Below are 23247 nucleotides of genomic sequence, written 5' to 3'. Positions count from 1 at the left end.
ATCAAAAAGATATTTACATGAGTAATTGTATCTTTTATAGACAAGTATCAAAATGTATCAAAATAAAGCATGCCAATGTTGTAAGAATCAGCTTCAAGAAACATAACAGGTATTGTAATCAGACTAACTTATCTTGTTTTTGCCATTTAATATATATTAACCTCATGTACTACCTTGACTTCTTAACTAAAAATGGGAATATCACTTACCAATCACTATGGCTTCTACTGAGTGGGTAGTCAATGAACTAGTTTCCCTTTCCCTTCACATAAATCAAGAATATCTCTTTAAAAGCAACTGTTTCTTCTCCATCATAATTTAAGACATCCTTACAGTGATTGACCCAGCCAATGTCTTCACCGCTACAACTCATCATGTACTTTAACTGCATCATTCCATCAGTACAGTCTGTTCTGGTTGTTCATATCTCATGCCTATTGTGCTCATGTAACCAAATGACCATTGTATGTCTTTTTAGTCTCTACTCAACGCTTTTTGGATAATCATTACTTTACCCAGCACTTTACTTGTTTCTCAGTCAAAGTCAGAGTTAGAAAGTGTTTTAGTCTAAACTCCTCAGTTACAGATGTGGAAGTAGTCCCAAAGAAATTAAAGTCTGGGACCATTATTGCTTAAGACCACTTAGCTAGAAACAAAAGGTAGCCATCTTGGACTTCCAACATCCTCATTTCTTCTGGCATCTACCACCACTGACTGGTAGAACAGGCTTGAAGTAGACAGGTTTGGGTGTTGAGATAGCAGGGTGGCAGGGCAAGTTAACCCAGCAAAGGGGCCACCCACCAGAACAGTGGCTTGAGTAGGCATCTGCTGATGGTTCTCATTCATTATTACAGTATAAAGATCTGTGTTCACTGATTACCTCCTATCACTGCAAGCTCTTCACTACTCTAAGTAATTCTAAAAGATCAGATGATTTGATCAGTGATAGTGGTGACAATACCTTCTTACTGGTTTGACAACTTACATGCCATAGCTAAGCTAAGTAACAAAGGGTAAGTGGAACTGGAAAAAAAAATTTTACAGAGAAAAATTCTAGATTGCTTCCAAGTTTATCCCAAAATCATGAAAGAAAAAAATTAATGTTTATAAACTTATCTAAAACTATCTAGATATAAATACTTTACTAGGCACTGAACAAGTTAAGCCAAACAATAAAATTATTAACATGTAAGTTGTATTCATTTTTCTATTTCTACATACTTCCTTAACAACCCAGCAAGGAAGGTACTACCTTCTTTCTTGGGTAAAACACCACAACTCAGAAATATAGCACATCAACAACAATAAATAAACTCAAAGCTGTCTGATTCCACATTTCCTGCTCTTATGATTGTGGTGGATTAAAGATAGCCGCAAATGCTTTTGGAGGTGGGGGAGTATCTGGTTTTCCTCTTTTTAAACACAGGCTGGCCTCTGACTGCTCTGCTCTATGTGGTACAACAGCAGTGATGCTGCTTGAGGTCTGGCTCAGGCTATAAGGAGACAGGCAGCTTCTACTTTGTTCTCTTGGAACCCTGCATAAAGTTCCCCAATTCATTCTTCAACCTGCTGTTAATCACAGCCAATAGATCCACTACATTTCACATTCAGGACATTTTTCAGTTCTGGGATTGCCATTTTTTACCCTTTCCACATCTGTCTTAAATTTCCTCATCTCTCATACATGATATCAACCTTTTCCTGTAGATTCATCGTAGTTGTTTTAAACTACTCTGCCATTTCCAACATCTGGGTCCTTTTCTATTGACCTATTTTCTTAGCACAAGTCACAATATTTAATAAGTTTTAACTACACACTGAGCACTGTAAATGATGTGTTACATTTAGAGATTCTGTTAACTTTCTCTGAAGGATGTTGAGTGTGTCCTGGGAAGTGGTCTTCACTCCTAAAATGTGGTTCTCTGGGATATCAATGAAAAGCCAAAGATGTTTATCAAACTCCCATTAATATAGCAGGATTTGAACTCCAAACTGTTTCTCCTCCGCCTCAGCAGCTGCTGAAGTATCTGCTTTTCTCTTTCCACCTTCCCATGGGAAGGTGGATGCTTTCCCATGAGTCCCTTAGAATATTGCCCCCTGTGTACACAGTTCAGGAGTCAGCAAAGCCTTTAGGGGATATTTATTTATTTTTGAGACAGAGTCTCGCTCTACCACCCAGGCTGGAGTGCAGTGGCACAATCTCTGCTCACTGCAACCGCCAACTCTCGGGTTTAGGAGATTCTCATGCCTCAGCCTCCCAAGTAGCTGGAATTACAGGTGCATACCACCATACTCAGCTAATTTTTGTAGTTTTAGTGGATACAGGATTTTATCATGTTGGCCAATCTGGTCTCAAACTCCTGACCTCAAGTGATCTGCCCTTCTCGGTCTCCTAAAGTGCTGGTATTACAGGCATGAGCCACCATCCTGGGTCACCTTTAGGGGATTTTATAGACGTGTGCAGCCTCCCTCCTCTGTAGCTCCACTATTCTAGGATATCCCCCTCAATTTCCAGCTACCTTGGCAGCTGCAAGCTCCTACTTCACAGGACAAAAAGATAGTAGCTGTCTGCCTTGTCACTACAGGAACTGTGAAATGACCTTGGGAGAAAAGCTATCATTCAGCATTCAGTCAAGAGTCATAAATGCCACAATAATCTCAACAGGAAAGATTCCATATAAAGTGTTAACTATGGTAGTTTTATTGCTGAGAAGGAATAAGACAGGACTCAGAGATATCCAAAGTCTGAGGGGGAGTACCTGATGAAGGAGCATACCCTCTCCATGTCTGAGCTGCAGCCCACCGGATGGCAGGGAAGTTTCATGGCTTGAGGTGGGCCAGAGTTGGTGCATGGATGGCAGGCCAAGGCTGTGTCAGAAACTGCAAATGCCTGGCAACCTGGGAGCCCCCGACTGGATGGGCAAGGAGCCTGAGGCTGAACACAGAATGACAGACTGGCCTGACAAGCTGGAAGTCTACTGCTGGGGTACTAGCAAAATGAAGCTGGCAGGCACAGAGCCACAGGCCAGGACTGGCAAGCAGGAAAATCTCCACAACGGTGTACACAGGCAGAAGCTGGTAGGCAGAGAACATCAGGCCAGATTGACAGAGAAAACCTACTAGAAAGTAAACACCACCAAGTGCCACACACATGGCCATGGCAGCTGTGGAGCCAGCAGAGATGGAAACATGCCAGAATCAGGAAAAGAAGCCCCCTCCTCCCGCAGCGTCCCTTTGGCACCCTCCAGTGATGAAGCTTAAGACGTCTTAAGCAAAAGAGATGTCCAGCAGGCAATAATGGGTGGATTTGGAGCTGGGAAGCGATTAAGTGGTACAACATATAAAGGTAGCTCTTACCCAGTACAATTACCTTTCACAAGCTAAATCCCTTCTGATTTTTGCCTACTTTCACTCTTAACTGCCTTTATACAAATAGGTCAAACCTATCCTGCCACCCTCATTCACCCATCCATAAAATACGTATCACAGTTTATAATTTGTATCCAAAGGGTTGGGCATGCTATTCTGTCATTACTAGGAATCAAAAACCTTGGGTAATGACTTGACACAGAATCTGAAGAATACTATAAGCAGAAAATTCCCACTATTTCATGGTTCAGAGTACCTACTTGAGGCAAATGTACCGGTATCTTGGCATTCAATAGTATAAATTCCACTTGTCCAAAATATTCTGAAAAAATTGCTTTCTACTAATTCTAAAAAAGTAAGAAATTGATTAATGTCAAAAGCATTCAAAATGAGTCTTCTAAATTGTCCATATAATGCAAAACTACATCTTTAGCTCCCAGCCTGAAACATCAAGTTTTTTCAAGATATTAAGGCCCACAAAGAATGTCAGTAAAACGATAACTTTGAAATAATGTAAGGAAAAAAATAGATTTTTATTTTTTAAATCCATAATGTCTAAGTTCTTGTTGAAGGGCATGTAATTTTGTAGGGTATGAATCCCACAAAACTATTTCAGACTTGATTAATTTCTACAAAAGTAGTTCATGAAAATGCTTTAATATTAGCAGTTAATAATCTTTATGTTGGGTTTTTGGTTTGTGTTTTTTTGAGACAGAGTGTCGCTCTGTCACCCAAGGTGGAGTGCAGTGGTGCAGTCAGAGCTCGCTGTAACCTAGAACTCCTGGGCTCAAAGTGATCCTCCACCTCAGTCTCCTTCTTGAGTAGCTGGGAGCACCACCACACCCAGTTAATGCAAGTTTTTCATTTTAAACTTCATTTCTCCCCCAAAATAATGGCATTGTTACTAGTACACAAGTGATTCACAGTGTGATCACAAGTACTGTCGTCATTGAATTGCTTGGTAGTCAACATTGTCATCATTGGAAGAATGTCAGAGCATTGCTTGGATACTGGTGTGCAAAGCCAGCAGTTTTAACTGTCAGTTATGTCTAATTCTTTAGTGTCCATCTGTGTCACTTCTCAACTTCCTTCTAACTTTTGTCCCCTCCTGACCATCCTCCAGAAGCGAGAACCTAATTTAAGATGCAGATTCTTGCAGTAAATAATCAAGAGAAGATATATATATCAGTTAATTTTTATTTACTCAAGAGAAGGAGCCTCCCTTGCCAAAGTCTGTAACAAAAAACAGGATTTTAGAAGATAAAACAAAAATCCTTTGACAGTGCCAAGAGAACCTTTTACCTATTGCTTATGAGACAGTAAGTGTTATATGTCTCTTCTCTTTTATTCTCCATTTTAACTTTCTTATCAGAAAGGCGTAAACAGCAATCTTGTGCCTTTGAAATTTCCAGTAATCTCTCAGACTAAAGTCTTTTTATCCCAGAATCCTACTTTTCCAATACAATACCATGAACTCAGGACAAGCCATAGGAAGGAAGTAACAACTCTATTATTGTTGGTGTCCCCACTCTAGCCTCTGCTTCTATGTCCTCCATTTTATTTTTTGTCTTCTGTTGTTCTTTAGATGTTTACAATTGGACTTCATCCACACTGCATTTTTAGAAATTGTCTAGCCTAAAGACAGATGTTCATGTCTTGTTAAGACACGATTCCTACAGAACAAGTGTGAACTAGGATAAAAAGTATTTTTTAGAAAGTAGTATTGATACCTAAGGATTCTACAATAAGTTCAGTTTTCTATTCTGTAGTACATGAGGAAAATAAATTGTTTTAAAAGCATGCGGTATTTTATACTATTAAAAAGTCATCAAGTCTCATAGTAACATTCATCAAACATCCATTAGATTTGGGACACTACACTAGATAATAAGACAAAAGGAAGAAAGAAAATATGGTAAGAGTCAATTACATTAAGGAGTACTTTATCACTCCAAATAACCAAAGCAGTCTTGAAAAAGAACAAAGTTGGAGGTCTCATACTTCCTCATTTCACATGGTACCATAAAATCACACTAATCACAACAGAAGAGGAGGAGGAGGAGGAGGAGAAGTAGTAGTAGTTGAAGTAGTAGTAGTAAAGAGAGACCTATAGACTAATAGAGTACAGAAATAAACCCCCACATATATGTTCAAATAATTTTGACAAGGGCGCCAAGACCATTTAATGGACGAGAAACACTCTTCAACAAATGGTGCTGGGAAAACCGAATATCCATATACACATGAATGAATTTGAACTCTTACATCATGACGTATATAAAAGTTAACTCGAACTGGACCAAAGACCTAAATATAAGTTAAAGCAAGAATTATAGAAATCTTAGAAGACAACATAGGGGCAAAATCTTCATGACTAACCTTGACAGTGATTTCTTGGATACAACACCAAAAGCATAGGCAACAACAGAAAATAAATTGAACCATATATAAATTTAAGAATTCTGTGCACCAAAGGATATATCAGTGAAAAAAGCAATCTCTGGAACAGAAGAAAATATTTATAAATCATACCTGAAAAGGGTTAATACCTAGAATACATAAAGAACTCCTAAACTCAACAAAAAATAACCACACAGGGAACTGAACAATGAGATCACTTGGACACAGGAAGGGGAACATCACACAACGGTTCCTATTGTGGGGAGGGGGCAAGGGAGAGGGATAGCATTAGGAGATATACTTAATGTAAATGACGAGTTAATGGGTGCAGCACACTAACATGGCACATGTATACATATGTAACAAACCTGCACGTTGTGCATATGTACCCTAGAACTTAAGGTATAATAAAAAATAATAATAAAAGAAAAGAAAAAGAAAAAAAAATAACCACCCAATTTTAAATGGGCAGAGGAATTGAATAGACATTTCTCCCAAGAAGATATATAAAAATGGCCAATTAGTAGATTAAAAGATGTTCAACATCACTAATCATTAGAGAAATGCAAATCAAAACTATGATCAGATACCATTTCATCGCCATTAGGACAATTACTTTGTTTTTTTTAAGTAACTATTGACAAGGATGTGTAGAAACTGATTGGAAACCCTTGTGAACTACTGATAGAAATAAAAATGATACAGCCACTATGAAAAAAGTATGGCAAATCCTCAAACAATTCAAAGTAGAATTATCATACTTTCCAGTATTTCCACTTCTAGGAATATACTTAAAAGAATTGAAAGCTGAGACTCCAACAGATTTATATACCCATATGCATTAGCAGCATTGTCCCCCATAGCCAAGAGGTGGAAGTAACCCAAGGGTCCATTAACAGAGGAGTGGATAAACAAAATGTGGTATGTACACACAATGGAATGTTACTCAGCCAGCCCAAAAATGGAAATTCTGACACATGTTCCAACATAGATGAACCTTAAAGACATGATGCTAAGTGAAATAAGCAGTCACATACAATGATTACATGAGGTACACCTAGAACAGTCAAACTCAGAGTCAAAGTAAAAGGGGGATTGCCAGGAGCTGGGAGAGAGGGGAAGAGGAGTTACCATTTAATAAGCACAAAGTTTCAGTTTTGAAAGATATATTCTGAAGATGATGGTTGCAGAAAAGTGTGAATGTACTTAATGCCACTGAACCACACACTTAATAATTAAAACTGTAGATTTAGTTATATATTTCATCACAAGTTTACAAAGTAACTTTTTAAAAGAGTGCATGTCTCAGTCTATTCAGACCACTACAACAAAATACCACAGACTGGGTAGTTTATCAACAATAGAAACTTATTCTCACAGTATGGAGGCTGGAAAGTCCAAGATTACTGTGCCAGCAGATTTGGTGTCTGGGGAAAGCATCTTCTCATGGTGTCTTCGCATGGCAGAAAAGGTGGAGGGGCAAAAAGGAACACACACTGTGTCTTCACATGGCAGAAGAGGTAGAAGGGCTGGGCAGCTCTGATGCCTGGGACATTAATCTCATTGAAGACAGAACCCTTGTGGCCTAATCACCTCTAAAAGAGTCCTACTCATAATGTCATCACTTTGGAGTTTAAGCTCAACATGTGAATTTTAGAGGGACACATACAAACCATAGCAGTGTGTCAGATAAGAAATTATCTACGCTTTGAAAATATGTATATTTAACTTTATAAAACAAAGGAGAGAATTATTTGCCTGGACACCTGAGGTATGAGAGAAAGTTATTAAATACAGGCTACAAGATAATGAAAGCACTGTATCTCAATTTGTCATGTTAGAGAAATTCTGATTGTATTAAGTATAAGAAATTAGCGGCTTAGAATATATTTACTAAAATCTAAGAAAGATTTAAAGAATGATCTATGTATTTAACTCAAGATGTATTTGTTTTACTCTTCCTTTTTTTGGCTTGATAATGCTTGTCAGAGGTTTGTCTCAGTTTTTCTGCTTTTGATAATCATTTCTCTTCCTCCAACACCAGCTTCATCTCCCCTTCCCCGTCCCCTACAGATACGTCTTAATTAAAACAAAATACCATGCCTATAAACTTGAGAATATAAAAGAACAGAAGTTTTAGAAAAATATACAAAGCGTCAAAATCGGCAGAAAAAAAGAGAAAGTCTAGATATTCAATAACCATTATGGAAATTGAAATGTTAATTATCAACACCATCAAAAGGCTGCTCCTCTACCCTGCCCCACCAACCCCTAAAGAAGCTCCAAGTTTAGAAAGTCTTACTGAGGAGCTCTATTGGAATTTCAATAACGAGGTATGACTCTATCTTAAAAGTGTTTCCCAAAAAGAACGAACAAAAAATGTCCCAACTCATTTTATAAGATTGGCACAGTCTTGCACTGAAAGTCAAGGACAGCAAATTATGAAAAGAAGAATTTCACTTAAACAGAGGGAAAATATCCCAAATAAAATATCAGGTAGCTAAATCCAGTAGTCTGAAACATTGCAGCTAGCAGTATTCACCCCAGAATCACAAAGGCAGTTTGAAATCAGTAAGTCTATAATGCTAATTCACATTAGACAAAAAGAAAAAAGTAACATGAGAGCTACATGTAGAAAAAGGACAAGATTTCAAAAAGCACAATAGCTATTTGATTTTTTTTTAGAGAAATAAGCCTTTTTAGAAAAGTGAAAATTAAAGGTAGATTACATTTGATAAAGTCTTTATCAAAAAAATCCCTGCATCAAGCATTATACTTAAAAAATGAAACAGTCTCTTTAGTGATGGAATCTGAAAAACATACCCCATTACTGCAACACGATACTGGAGGTCCTGGCCAAAGCAACAAAGATAAATAAATAAGGACCAGTGGGAAAAAAGTACAAATTTGTCATTATTGCAGACAATACAATCATGGGAGTAGAAAACTTAGAATTCAAATAGAAACAACACCAGAGTTCAATAAATTTGCCTGCTATAAGTTCAATATACCTGACAGAAAAATGCTGTAAGAGCAAATGTCAGTTAGAAAATGTGATAGAAAATAACATATTAGAACAGATAAAAACTAATCTAAGAAATTACTAATATAAAGTAAAAAATCCTTCAAAGAATGTAAGAGATCTGAATGAACTGTACTATCTTCATAAATAAGAAAATGTAAAGACATCAACTTAATCCGTAGATCTTTTTCAGTTATAAAATGTACTGAGGGCAGGAAATAATTATTGGAATACAGCCTTTACACTTAATGTGCCTGAAAGTTAAAGTTGTGTCTTTTTACATTAAGGCATAAAATGTGAGCATCTGAGCCTCAGGTACTTATACCCCAAAGGTCATAATAATAGTGTCCATCCTAAAAGCACTGGCCACAAAAGACAAACATCTTAAAAAATAATTTCAAATCTAAAATAAGTTTGATCAATTGATGAATGAATTCTTAAAAGTCAAAACATCCTAGCGTCCAAACCCAAGGTTTGCCCTGGCAGTTGGTATGTGTATGGTGCCTTTTGTCCAGATAGATAAGGAATGGAGGCATCTGAAGAACTCAATTTTATTTTCCATGAGTCTTGATTGGTAAGGAAATCCCATAGCAGTGCGTTGCATGCTTTTCTTTATTTCAACTAATGTTTTCAGTGTGTAAAATGTTGTGTAGAAGCAGGAGACTTGCAGGTTGCTCAGTGAAATTGGCATGATGCAGATGTCACAGGTAATGTTCAATGATGAACTAATGCTCAACATTATCTGCCATATAATCAATGTGCAGTGTGGCCTAAGCACCACAAAACATCTGGATTTAAAGCATGAATTCTCTTGGGTTTCGAGATTGCTTATTTCCTGAAAATTTTAGTAAATTAAAATCTGCCCCTCAAGCAAATCAAGGAGTAATTTTTGTCATGGCTTGATTTTTATTAACCATCACCCAGCTCACATAACAAATGTTGAACAACAACCTGTTGTTGATGTGTCTCCCAGACTGTGAGAGACACATCAATTTAAAATCTTAAAGAATTCCAATAAAATCTTCCAACTGGAGGGAACTTAACATAAGATTTCAAATGTATAGAAAAGATATAAAGGTCGATACCAAGTGTATCAGTCACATCTTGTTCCCTGCCTCAGTTTCCCTTGGTCTCATCTGTCTCCTAGGACCCCTTTACCAGAGTGACTAATTGCATGTGGGACCTCATAGTCCTTTAACTGAGGACAGCAGCCAGTCTCTGGTTTCTACTCATAGCTTCCTCTGGAGACAGAGAATCATGATACAGGTCATGGGATCTGGCTTCTCCCTGTGACTGAAGGAGCCAGGAGTTCACTGCCTCTGGGGGAAATGCTAACACAGGGGGAGATGCCAGATGAACTCTGAGTCTTAGAACAGTACATTGGAGGTAACAATACAACAGTTTTGGATAAGCCTGTCTGAATATGTCCCCATGTGATGAAATGACCAGATGTGTTTGTGAAATAATGGCCAGATTTGTAATCATCATCTTACATCAGTATTTAAGCCTTGCCTAAGGCTCTATTTGCTAGGGAACCTGTGCTAAAACAGATAATCTTGAAAGTAATTAACAGAAAATAAAACAATATGGTGGTATCAGAGGAGACAGTGAATAATGAACCCAGAAATAAATCTACATATATATAAAAAGTTGGCAACATAATAGAGGCACAAATTAGTCAAAAAAATGGATGATTTTATAAATGATGTTGAAAAATCTCTCTTTATAAAGATGAAAAAGGCAGGTGCCCTGTATCACAGAATATTTTTAAATGACCTCCAAACAAACTTAAGGCCTAAGTGTGAAATGGAAAAATAGAATAAAATACAACGATGATACGATGATACAGACAACAACTTAAACAAGACCTTCGACTCAAGATTTGGCAACAAAGTAATATATGAATGTATTTAAGACAACACTGACAAACAGATTGAAGTATATTTGTAACCTGTAAGACCAAGACAAAAATAGTATCTAGGATGTATAAAAAACCCTAACACATCAACAAGAAAAAGATAAGACACCCAGAAGACAGTGGACAAAATACATTAAAGCATATTAAAATGTTAGTAAGTGCCTTACTCCACTTAGGCTGCTGTAACAAAATACCTCAGACTGCATAGTTTATAAAAAGAATTTATTGCTCACAATATGAGAGGCTGGGAAGTCCAAGATCAAGGCTTCAGATCCAGTTTTTGATGAGGACCCATTCCTGCTAGATAGCACCTTCTTGTTGCATCATCACATGGTAGAAGGGGCAAACAAGCTCCCTCAGGCCTCTTTTCTAAGGGTACTAATCCCATTCATAAAGGCAGAGCCCTCATGATCTAATCACCTCCCAAAGGTGCCACCTCTCAATACCATCACCTTGGTGGTGAGGTATCAACAGGAATTTTAGGGGAAACACAGACGTTCAGACCACAGCAATAAGTAACACAAACATAAACAAACATACAAAGCTGCATCCTCACTAGCAATGTAGCTGTAATTAAAACACAAATAAATACACAACCATCAGATTGACAAAAGCTAGAAAACTAAAGAACATTAAAAGCTACAGAAAATGTGGCTGAAACTATAACCACTGCTAACCTTATATAACTATACTCATTAGTCTTAAAGAAACTCACAGAAACTTACAGAACTAGAAACACTTATAAACTGCCATACATATGAACTGAACAACAGATAAAAGTAATTTATGCTTTTAGGCTAATTTATGCTTTTAGGCTAATGGTTGAGAATGAAATTTCTGGGGGTAACAAATATACTCAAAGAAGATCCCAGCCAAGTCACAGGATCATTTTTTTCTACAGCTCTTCATAATTTTTCCAAAATGGAACCAAAGAAAATGACATGACTATATGAACCTACCTAGTAGAATAATTGACAGAAGTAACAAAAAAAAAGGCAAGAGGGAGGGAAAAAAAAAAAAAAACATGGGAAATATGACAAGTAGGAAGACACGTGACCTTGAAGAGTTAAATGCTTTCCAAATCCATCATCAAGATTGTCAATTTACTTTCTCTGATGAAATACCATAAATATATAGATCTTGTTTTCATTAATAACTGAGATGTGCCACTTTGCTACTGTGGTTTGCAACTGACTTGTATAAGAAACGATGGTTTGCAAATACTTTCACTAAAGTAACAAGTCAGCTCTTTCTGACTCAAAGCTTCATCTTTAAATCCCTATTCATCTTGCTTTATAAATCATTTTTCTTCGTATGTTCTCTCACTCACCCTCCTGAGAGCTTTTCATTCCTTGCCCCTTTCCTCAAATCTCCATTTAAAAAAAAAAAAACAAAAAAAAACAAAACTTATGCCCTCTTATATTTCTACTGTACCCCTTTCCTCAAATCTCCATTTAAAAAAAACAAAAAAAACAAAAAACAAAACTTATGCCCTCTTATCTTTCTACTGTACCCCTTGCTCCCTGTGCCCACTGCGCCCCTTATCCAAAAACCCAGTGTGACATGAGGTTTCCCCTGAGGTTCTTCCTTATCTGCAAATCCAATCCAGGTGCAACCAAACAACTAGCAAAAACAGCCAGGGAGGAAGGCAGGAAAGGAGAAGAAATGGGGAACTACACTGTAAAAATGGAAATAAAACTTCTGAGAGTTGTAATGCTTTGTGGATACAAAGAAAAGACACTTCATAAAATTTCATCTTCTTCACTTATCCCTGTTAACTCAGTACTTAAAGCCCAAACTTGTTGACAGTACAAGTCTTATTTATTCTAATGCATGTGGGGTACAGGCAGGCTATGAATTATGAATTGGAATTCCTGTCATATTTCTTTAATTTTACAGCTATTATATTCAGCTCCCCACAGATAAGCAACAGGAATCTTTAAAAATGGGGAGAGGGGTTGTTTCAATTAAGTTAAACAGGCATTTAAAAAATACAGCTTCTCAATCTCCTTTATGAGATTAACACTTAAATATTACATATCTCCACAGTCAAGTCTAGGATATCAAAGCAAAAGGTACATAATTAACACCCCAGAGACTCATTCTGTCACTGGCTGAATCCTGCTGTATCTTTCATGAATTTTCATTCGAACCTAATTAACAAATTACCTTCTAAAATTCTCTATGTACCAAAAACTTGTGTTAGAATCAAGGCCAGGTCTCTGAGCAACAAAATTCAGAATACCATCTGTGCGCACAACAACAATTTTCTCAGGAAATGGATTTTAAAAAGCTTCTTTGTATAATAATTTATTATTTTTCCTCAAACTGCACAGAAAAGAATTTCACATTTGAAGATTCAATAAGAATCCACTGGACCAATCCGTGGGCTTTTCTTCATGTTCCTGGAGATCGCATAGTTTCCACTATTGAATTTGTATTATTCTTTTGTTATTTTCTTTAGAAATATTTTCCTTTAGCAAACTCCTAATGTGTCATTAAAAATTCTCAAGGATGAAATAGTTTTCTCCAATATTAATAAAAGAAAACTGGACAAATACCTAGTTACATGGAAAAGTCCGAGATTCTTTGAAAACAAACACATACGAATTTATGTATCTTAAGTAAAATACAATAGATTTTGACTTTTAAATTATCAGTCATTGGCACTAGCAGCATTTTGGTATTCACAAGGGCAATCAACCTTTCTGATTTTGTGTGTGCACTTACACTTACAAACAGGCGTATACACATTTTATATAGTTGTTATTACAACTTTATGTATTAGTTTCTCAGTAACATTCTAACATGAACAATTTCATACTCAAATTCTGCAAAAATAACGTTTAGTGACCCTTTAAAGCTTCTATTAGTAAATGTCACAATTTTCTTGATCTCTAGAAATAAAGACTCAGTAAAAATGACGACACTTATAAAAATGCTGCAAATCACCAACCTTACACACAGATCTTTGCCCATACTTCCAAAAATTTTTCAGATGAATTTCTTAAAGATTTTTTAAGGGGACTTCATTAATGTGTATGTACTTAATATATGCACATATATTATCCACACCAAATCTGTTTATATAACTGGCATTAGTGTTAACATATAAAACATGTGTCTACATATATGTATACACATGAAAGTCATCCAACAATATTTAAGAACCTAATCCATGCCATAAACTCTTCTAGGTGCTAGAGATGAGACTAAACAAGATAAAGTCCCTCTCCTCACAGAACTGAGGTTTTAATAGGAAAGATACACACCAAAAAAGATATATCAGGTAGTGATATCTAAGAAGCAAACTAAAGCAGAACAAAGTATGATCTTTTTTTTGCCCCCAAAGTGGCAGATAGCAGGCAGTGTTAGTGTGACTAGCCCACTTGGAAGGACAGAATAGGGAGTAGAGATTTACACTGTGATTTTCTTTCCCCAAGAACCACAATAGGAACTTAACAGGAAAAACCAAAAGAATCCACAGACCCTTTGAAAGAAGTGGCAGGTTGCAGCCTACTCTGTGAAGACAGGTGAAAAACTCTAAGCATCCAGGATGTGAGAGGGGGAAATCCTGCCTCCAATCTTACATCCCCATGAGGGAATGTGAAAATCCAGACCACAGGAGAAGGCCTTAACCCTACCCAGAGCTGGACTGGATTTAGGGAGTGGTGTGAAATATAAAAGTAGAAGCAATAGCAGGAAGTCCCTTGCAGGCATTCCCAGTCTCCAGCACTAGCCAAGGGAAGCCATTCCTGACTATATTTCAGAGCATCCCTCAGGGAAGTTAGCCAATGAACTCAGGGAGGGGTTGCAGGGTGAAAGAAGCTCCCAACTGAATTCTGTGATATAATCTCAAGTGGGGATAAACTCCCTTGAACAGATCCCAAGGGTAAGTTGGAAGTGTGCCACAGATAGGAGTGCAGGATCTGGGTGCCCAGCCTTGTGGGCAGATGGGGAGGAACATGGTCTGAAAGCCATGGTTGCTATTTCTGCAGGGAATCTAATGGCCTGGGGCAGATTTGAGTCCTGTGTGCAGGCTGCCCAGATCTACATGTGGTGCTGTTAGCAGGGCACTATGGGAGTAACACAGGCCTCACCAATTATGTGGGAGCCGGGTAAGGCTTACTGCTGCCTGCTACTTCCTACTCACTTTGTGAACTCTTCTGCACAACAGAGGCAGTTATACTCCTCCCTGAAACACTACCACAGTGGCTGGAGAACCACCTGTTCCCTACAGTGGCCATGGCAGCCTCCACCCAAGGAGAGTCTGAGCTAAGACCCACCTAACCCTGCCCCTACCTGGTGGTATTTCTCCACCCACCTTGGTAGCTTAACACAAAGGACAAACTTTTGGGAACTTTATGGCCCCACTCATCTCCTGAGAAGCCAGAATACTTCCCTATGGCAACTCAGGGCAAGCTCAAATCCCACTGCTAATACCACAGCTGCTGCTCTCTTGGAAGCACCACCTCCTGGTTGGTAGCCAAACAACACAGGCTGTTACAGCACCTCAGCAGAATAACCTATCAGACTAACAGCAGATTTCTCAGCAGAAACCTTACATGCCAGAGGGATTGGGTTCCTATCTTTAGCCTCCTGAAACAAAATAATTGTCAGCCAAGAATTTTCTATTCAGCCAAACTAAGCTTCATAAATTAAGGAAAGATAAAATCTTTTTCAGACAAATGCTGAGAAAATTTGCTACTACCAAACCAGCACTACAAGAAATGCTAAATGAGTTCTAAATCTTGAAACAAAAGCTCGATATATCAAAATGGAACCTCCTCCACATAAACCTCACAGGGTCTATAAAACAACAACATAATGAAAAAAAGTACCTAGGTAAGAGCTAACATGATGAATAGAACAGTACCTCACATCTCAGTAGTAACATTGAATACAAATGGCCTAAATCCTCCATTAAAAGATACAGAATGGCAGAATGGATAAAACCAACCAAGTATCTGCTGTCTTCAAGAGCCTTACCGAAATAAACTTAAGGTAAAGAGGTGGAAAAACATATTGCATGCAAACCAAACGGAAAACAAAAGTGGGCAGGAGTAGTGATTCTTATACCAGAAAAAGGGATACATGATAGATGCTGCTACTTTAAGATTATAAGATTATCAGGTAAGACTTCTTTGAGGAGGTGATGTTTGCTACAGACCTCAATAAAGAATGGAAATAGGCCGAGTGTGGTGACTCATGCCTGTACTCCCAACACTTTGGGAGGCCAAGGCAGGTGGATCACCTGAGGTCAGGAGTTTGAGACCAGCCTGGCCATCATGGTGAAACTCATCTCTATTAAAATACAAAAAATTAGCTAGGCATGTTGGCGGGCACCTGTAATCCCAGCTATCTGGGAGGCTGAGGCAGGAGAATTACTTGAACCCCAGAAGGCAGAGGTTGCAGTGAGCCGAGACTGTGCCATTGCAGTCTAGCCTGGGCAACAAGAGTGAAACTCCATCTCAAAAAAAAAAACAGAGTGGAAATAAGCAGTTTTAGATCTGTAAAGAGTGGCCTAGGCAGAGGAAGAGCAAGTATGTGGACCATTTTAAAAATATATGCACAGCCTTTTATGATCATTCCTTTGAACGAATATATATACTTGGTATTAGTAATATACCAGGCAGATTGCTAAGAACAAGACAGGTACCATCCCTGCCTTCATAGGGCTCACAGCCTAGCAGAGGAGTTTGACATTTCACAAATGGCTTCAAGCAATTATTCAATTATCAGTCTGATGCTGGGGAGAGAAGAAAAACAGGCATTAGAAGAACACAGAATGGGTCAGCCTAACCTGGTGTGGCCAGACAGGAAAGAATTCCTTGAATAAATGATAATTATAGGATAACTAAATAATAAGTAGCAAGGTGGGATGTAAACTTTCTGATAGTGGGAATCTTGTATTTGAAGAACTAAAGTGAACATGGCTAGAGCATATATAAGGGGACAAATGAGGTAAGCCAGAAGAAACAGGGAGAAGAAGCAATCCAGCCAGTCAGCATATAGAATGGCAATTAGACACCTGTGACCTTCCAGCACCATTTGAAGAGGAAGAGTTATCTATAACCTAAAACTGCACACCTTTTATTTTACCACATTCTACAGTGACCACGGATCAGCTTGTAATGGGTATCTTCTAACTGACTCAACTTCATATGATACCTTGGTTACAATTGCCAGATATCTGTTTGTGATGGTTAATATTAGGTATTAACTTGATTAAAGGATGCCTGGATAGCTGGTATTGTTTTTGGGTGTCTTTGTGAGGGTGTTACCAGAAGGGAGTTACATTTGAGTCAGTGGACTGGGAGAGGAAAACCTACCCTCAATGTGGGTGGGGCCATTCAATTGGTTGCCAGCACAGCTAGAACAAAGCAGGCAAAAGAAGGTGGGATAAGCTGGCCTGCTGAGTCTTCTGGCCATCATCTTTCTCCTGTGCTGGATGCTTACTCCTGTTGCTTCTGCCCTTGGACATCAGACAACAGGCTTTTCAGCCTTTGAAGGCTGCACTCTCAGCATCTCTACTTTTGAGGCTTTTGGACTCTAATTGAACCACTACTAGCTTCTTTCTTCCCCAGCTTGCAGACGGCCTATTGTGGGACTTCACCTTGTAACTATGTGAGCCAATTCTCCCTAATAAATTATTTTTCATAAATACGTATATCCTGTTAGTTCTGTTCCTCTGGAGAACCCTAATGCACTGCTCAGTTCCCAAATGGTCAACACTATTACGTATTTTCTGCATTCATTCCTCAAAAGGGACAAATTCCAAGTCCTCTCATCACATCTACCAGTCTATCTGCATCTGTCTTCACCTACTCTTTCCTCCTGTCCCTATGGATGAACTACCCATATTCCCAGCCAAGGTCAACTTCAATACCACTAATGTAGTAGGTCCCATCTACTCTCACTTTACCACTGTCTTCTCACTGCGGAATCACCCTCATCAGCATAACAATGTGCTATTTTATCATCCATCTGAAGAAAAAAGTCAGTCTTAATCTATAACTATTCAGCTACCTCTTCCCATTTCTCTACTCAATATGTATAAAAGTTCCTCCAAAAATCAGCCCTTCTATTCTTAGATCAATTCCAACAAGATTTTCATATCCACCATGCCCGTCAAACACTGGTAATCTCACATTGCAAATGTTTACGTACAGTTGTCAGTCCTCACTTTTTAGAAATCCTAGGCAACATTTAACAGAATAGACATCTATGACCTTCCAGCATCATTTGAAGAGGAAGAGTTAGCTATAACCTAAAACTGCACACCTCCTTTTATTTTGCCACATTCTACGATGACCATGGATCAGCTTGCATCTGATTCAGCACAATCAGAAAGTACTCTCTTCATTAAGTTTCTGGGATACTACCCTCTAATCCTTACGGCCACTCTTCTATCCTCTTACCTAATTCTTCCTCACCTCCTATAGCAAGTTGACTAAAGCACTAGATTAGTTACTCAAACTTATCTCATTGCAAAGTTTCTGACAAGCTCAATATCTGATATTCAATAACTATTTACTCAAATGGGCAAACAAATGACAGTAAAATTATGTAAGTACAGCAGTATTTCCAAAACATGAAAACCAGAAGCAATCCAGTAATATTAATGAAAATATTTGATTTTTAAGTTACTTTTAACTAAAATTTTGATTAACAAAATGTCTAAGGAGCTGTACAGATAACTTACATCTGAAACTGCTGTTCTTAAAAAGACTGGCTTATAAGACAGGCCCTCAGCCAGCATCTGAGAATTAACTGATAAGGGCAAGTCACTGTGCCTGCCTAGACTGTAGGTATCAACAATATGATTTATGCTGAACACCAGCTTTCCTTCTTGAAATCTGGAATTTTTGTATGTGCCAAGCAGAGGATATCCACATGACCAATCCAATACCCTGGACACTGTGTCTCCAACAGGAGAGCATAAATGTCAATTTGCTGCATTTTCATTGCTGGAAAGAAAGTGTGTTTTGCATGATCCTTCAGGAGAGGGAGGGAAGAGAGCATCTAGAAGCCTGCAAATGGATTCCTAAAGATTCTGCCTGTGTGTCTCTCTTCTGATCCAGCTGTATAACCTTAATACTTCATTGTAATAAGTCTTAGCCTTGAGTATAACTATACGCTCAGTCCCATAAGTTCTGGAAATTTTCCAAATATGGAGGTTGTTTGGGGAACCCAACATAACAACAGCTTATTCAAAAAGCCTGAATTCTTACCTGCTGATATGCTTCATAAATCACATCAAATAGAAAAGCTTGGGGCATTTCACTTGCTCTGTGTCTGGCACGTTCTAGCGAGTGGTCTAAGCAACCATCAGCAGATGGACTGATGACAGTAGATACAAGAGGTCGAATGGCTCCTGCTGCCTAAAGAACAAACAGGCAAAGAATATATTATTTCACCTACAAGCTATTTTAAAGTGAAGTTCTGAATTCAATATCTCACTTTTGATAGATCTTATTCATACCTTCAACAAGTTACCTTAAGAAAACATCTGAACAAGTGTGATTGGTTCACAAATGGTTATTTCAGATTAAAAAAAAAATCAATTTTATAGTATTACAGTTGCATACATTAAGGTGAAATTTTTCTTCATTATAGGTTCAAAATCCTTCTGATCACAGGCCATTGAGGTCAACACTTAAAAAAAAGATGCTAAGATCCAACTGGGTATTCCCTGAAGATGAAGGAGGCAGAGAAAGACTATCATGAAATAATTGATATGGATTGCAAATGAATATTAATATACCCTCAGGAGATTTACATATTAGATATGTAAGGAAATAAACAAGTTCTTCAAGATCCCCTAGATGAGACTCAACAATCCAAACAATGTGGGTTGCTCTAATTTGTGTCTTGCTTTAATTCATGAGGAAAAACAGTTCCTTTCAAACACAGTCTCCATGCAATGCTTCCTCAGGGAATACCCACTGACTTCAATTGCTATGATGAAAGCTGTCTTATTAATAGTTGCATCTGAACTTTAGAAGAGACATTTCATGTCTGACAATTTTTCCCTTTATCTTTAATGAAGTCTCATTGTAATACAGTTTTGAAGGCCATTACCAAAACAACTGCCTTAGTGAAACTGCTTTAAAACACAGTTCAATGGTGGGCAGTTAACCAAACCTTATATGATCTCCAAAACATTCTTTCTTCCACACAATTGCTACATGGGGATTGCAGCATATGAAATTAGTGCACAAATAAAACAAGTGTCTTCTTGATGAGACCAACATCTGAATAAGATAGATAGTCCACACACTGGTTTGCAAAAGCCAAGGGATTGGCTGAAAATCAAAGTGAATGTATGAGCCAAATAGACAGTTTATAAAATGTGTCACCCCTTCCAGTGCCTCAAGTAGAAATTGGGAACCTAACCATAAAAGCAAAAATGAGGACACAAGGTGATAAAGAGGAAGTGGTATCCAAGTAGGTGAAGGGTAGGTCAACTGGTCAAGCTCAATACCTATCAGTAGGGCTAGAAGATAAGACAAGAAGGAAATGCGTGTACACACAAACATGTATGCTGCTTTAAGAAAAAAGATTCTGCTGAAACTGTATATTTTTGGAATTCTATACCAGGGCATTAAGTTAAAAAATGCTTAAGAGAACATGAGACATCCAAAATGCCAATGCAAGGGGCTCTGCAGACTCTCCCATCATTGAAACTAGCAAAAAGTATTTTAAGAACCATTAAAAGCCTCTGAAAATTGTCCTAAGGACATTCAGCAAATGAAGAAACATTTATTCGAGAAAATCTACTAAATTTTGGTAAGAACAGACTGTGGTATGCGAGCCATGACCGATTTCTTCTTCTATCCCCCAGCCAGCTCAGTGTAATGGCCAAAAAGATAGGGCCTCCTCACTCCAAGTTCCCAGTATGAAGGGCAGACTGCCAGCATTTCCTATGCCCCTCAACACTATGGCACAGAGGCTAAAATCTATGCAAGTGTGGCCCACGAGGTTGAGGCCCACCTCTTTCACATAGTTCCCACCCATGCCCCCAGAATATTGGGGCCCTGATCAGTCTTCTTCCAGCTCACACATATGGCAATTTTCATACCAGGGGAAATAAAAGACTAGAGTCTTGTACTGCCCCCGTGTAGGTCAGAGTAGCGATTTTACTCCCAAAAAATGAGTGCACTGTGCCCACCCATGGTTTCAAAGCAGTGATGTGGTGATTTTTCACAAGTAGAAGACAAAGGATGTGAGAGTAGAGAGCTATGAAGCACTCCCAAAGGGAACTCGCTTTATTTGGAAATTCAAACCTAAGTGTACTCTCAAAAGAGATCATCATGGTAAGCAATTAAAAGAATGCTGGAGATACATGTAAACTGTCGGACAGTTTACCAGTGAAAGCCAGGGGAAAACACAGCTAACAAAAGCTCTCCTAGGATTAGGAACAAACCTCCAATACTGGCCTCAAAAACTACCCCTGCAAAGGGGCTAGAATTTAACTGAGACTACAAGGGATATATGCCCAAGGCATTATCAAAAATAAAGGTGAGCATTAGCACACAATGAGTGAAGCCTAACAGCTAGGTGAGATATCAAAGGCAGACAATATAATAGAGATCAGGGAAGGAGACAGTCAAAGAGAGCCCCCACTGAAACCACTATCATTCCAGGATGACTATATAATACTCAAGTGTCCACCCTCTGAAAAAGCAACATCAGAAGCTTTTCCCTGTGAAAGTAAAAGACATCACTAAAATAGGCCAGCCAAGTCATAAACAAATAGGCAAACAAGTCATGCATCCAAATAGGAAAGTGATAGCCTCCAAAGATAGGGTGGGAGGGGAAGGGCAGGCAAGAGGAACTGCCTATGAGAAGGCCCTGCCCATATATCAAACTTAGCAGATAAAGACCTCAAATCAGAATCAGCTACTATAAATATGTTCAAAGAACTAGAGGAAATTACACTCAAAAGTAGTAAGGCAAGGTATGACAATATCACTAATGTTAAGCAGTTTAAAAATACAGAAATTCTGGAATTGAAAAGTATAACTATAATGAACATTTATAAAGGAGCTCAGTGACAAGCTTGGACTGGAGAGGAATCAATGAACTTACACTTAAATCAATAGAGGTAATACAATCCAAACAACAGAGAAAAAAGGATGAAGATAAATGAACAGAGCTTCAGAATAAAGAACACCATTAAGTACACAACAATTTTGTATTGGGAGTACCAAAAGGAAAGACGAGAAAGAAGCAGAAAAAAAAAAAATTCAAGGAAATGACTGGTAACCTCCCAAAATAAAGGAAAAATTAGTCGTCAAGAAGCTCAATGAACTCCAAAGTAGAAAAATCAGAAAAAAATCTACATCTAGACACATCATAGTGAAAGTGCTGAAAACCAAAGTCAAGGAAAAAATCTTGAAAGTAGCTCGAGAAAAATGATTAGTAAGAGAACATCAATATTAACAAGTGACTTATCAGAAACAATAAAAGTTAGAAGGCAGTGGGGTAATAGTCACTAGAAGTAAAAATATCTCATATCCAGCAAAACCAATATTTCACACATGAAAGCAAAATGAAAACACTTCCACAGAAACACAGAATTATTTGCTAACAGATTCATCTTAGAAAAAAATAGCAACAAATGTTCAGCCTGAAGGAAATCAACCCGAGACAGCAATTCTAATTCACATTAAAAACAAAGTGTACCAGTAAAGATAATGTAAGTATAAAAGACATTATATAAAAGTATAAAAGAGTTTTCTTTATATACTGGTTTTAAAAGCAATTATGGAATGTGAGAGTTCCCTGACCCCCTCACAGGACCTGAAACAGGGGTGTGGCTCATCTGTTTGGCTGCCACACACTCAAACCCCTTATGGGATGCGGAGCACCCAGATGGGCAGGTGCAATAGCCAAAGCAAGTGCTTTTGGGCTTCAGCCCCACAGTAGCATCTAGGGGTGGGTACCCATGACTCCCAAAGTCCCAGTGGGCATTCACGTTACAGTGCTCCTTTAGCTCTGTCGTCCACAGTCAGCTTAAGTGTTAACCAGCTCAGTGCCCTCCTGGTATCCAGGTACTTGTCCAGCGTCCAGAAAGAATCAGATCAAACATGAACTTGAAGGATGGTGAACGTGGGGGTTTTATTAAGTGGTGGAGGTGGCTCTCAGTAGGATGGATGGGAAGCTAAAAGGGCGATGGGGTGGGAAGATGATCTTCCCCTGGAGTTTGGCTATCCAGCAGTCAATCTTCTCTCCCGCCATCCCCAGCTGAACTCGTCTCAACGTTCAGATGCTCTTTCTCTTCTCTCCTTCTCTGCTGCACCATTCTGCCATTCTGCTGCTCTTCTGTCTGTCTGCTCTTCTTCTCATGGAGCCTGGGGTTTTGGGCTTATGTGGGCACAGGAAAGGGAGGGTATGGCAGGGCAAAAGGCAACATTTGGGTGTGAATACAGGAAAGTCTATTCCCATTTAGGACCATGAGTTTCCAGGCTTGAGGATGGGGCCTTTGCCAGGGAACAGCCTTCTTCTACCCAGTATTTCCTTGCCTCTTGTC

General features: G+C 38.4%; 1 protein-coding gene across 2 annotated transcripts in view; it reads right to left on the bottom strand.

The window, feature by feature from the left end:
- The window catches only part of ISPD (isoprenoid synthase domain containing), a 322630-nt gene that overhangs the window by 264661 nt on the left and 34722 nt on the right, over positions 1–23247 (bottom strand). Inside the window, exon 3 of one of the 2 annotated variants that reach the window (XM_025380089.1) lies at positions 18944–19093. The exons of the other annotated variant lie outside the window; for it this stretch is intronic. Coding sequence (XP_025235874.1) covers positions 18944–19093 — 150 coding nt within the window. The remainder of the gene's footprint in view (positions 1–18943; positions 19094–23247) is intronic. 2 annotated transcript variants of the gene reach the window in all.

Source organism: Theropithecus gelada, chromosome 3 (genome assembly GCF_003255815.1).
Source record: "Theropithecus gelada isolate Dixy chromosome 3, Tgel_1.0, whole genome shotgun sequence".
Classification (NCBI taxonomy): domain Eukaryota; kingdom Metazoa; phylum Chordata; class Mammalia; order Primates; family Cercopithecidae; genus Theropithecus; species Theropithecus gelada.
This window is presented reverse-complemented; position numbering and strand designations above follow the sequence as displayed.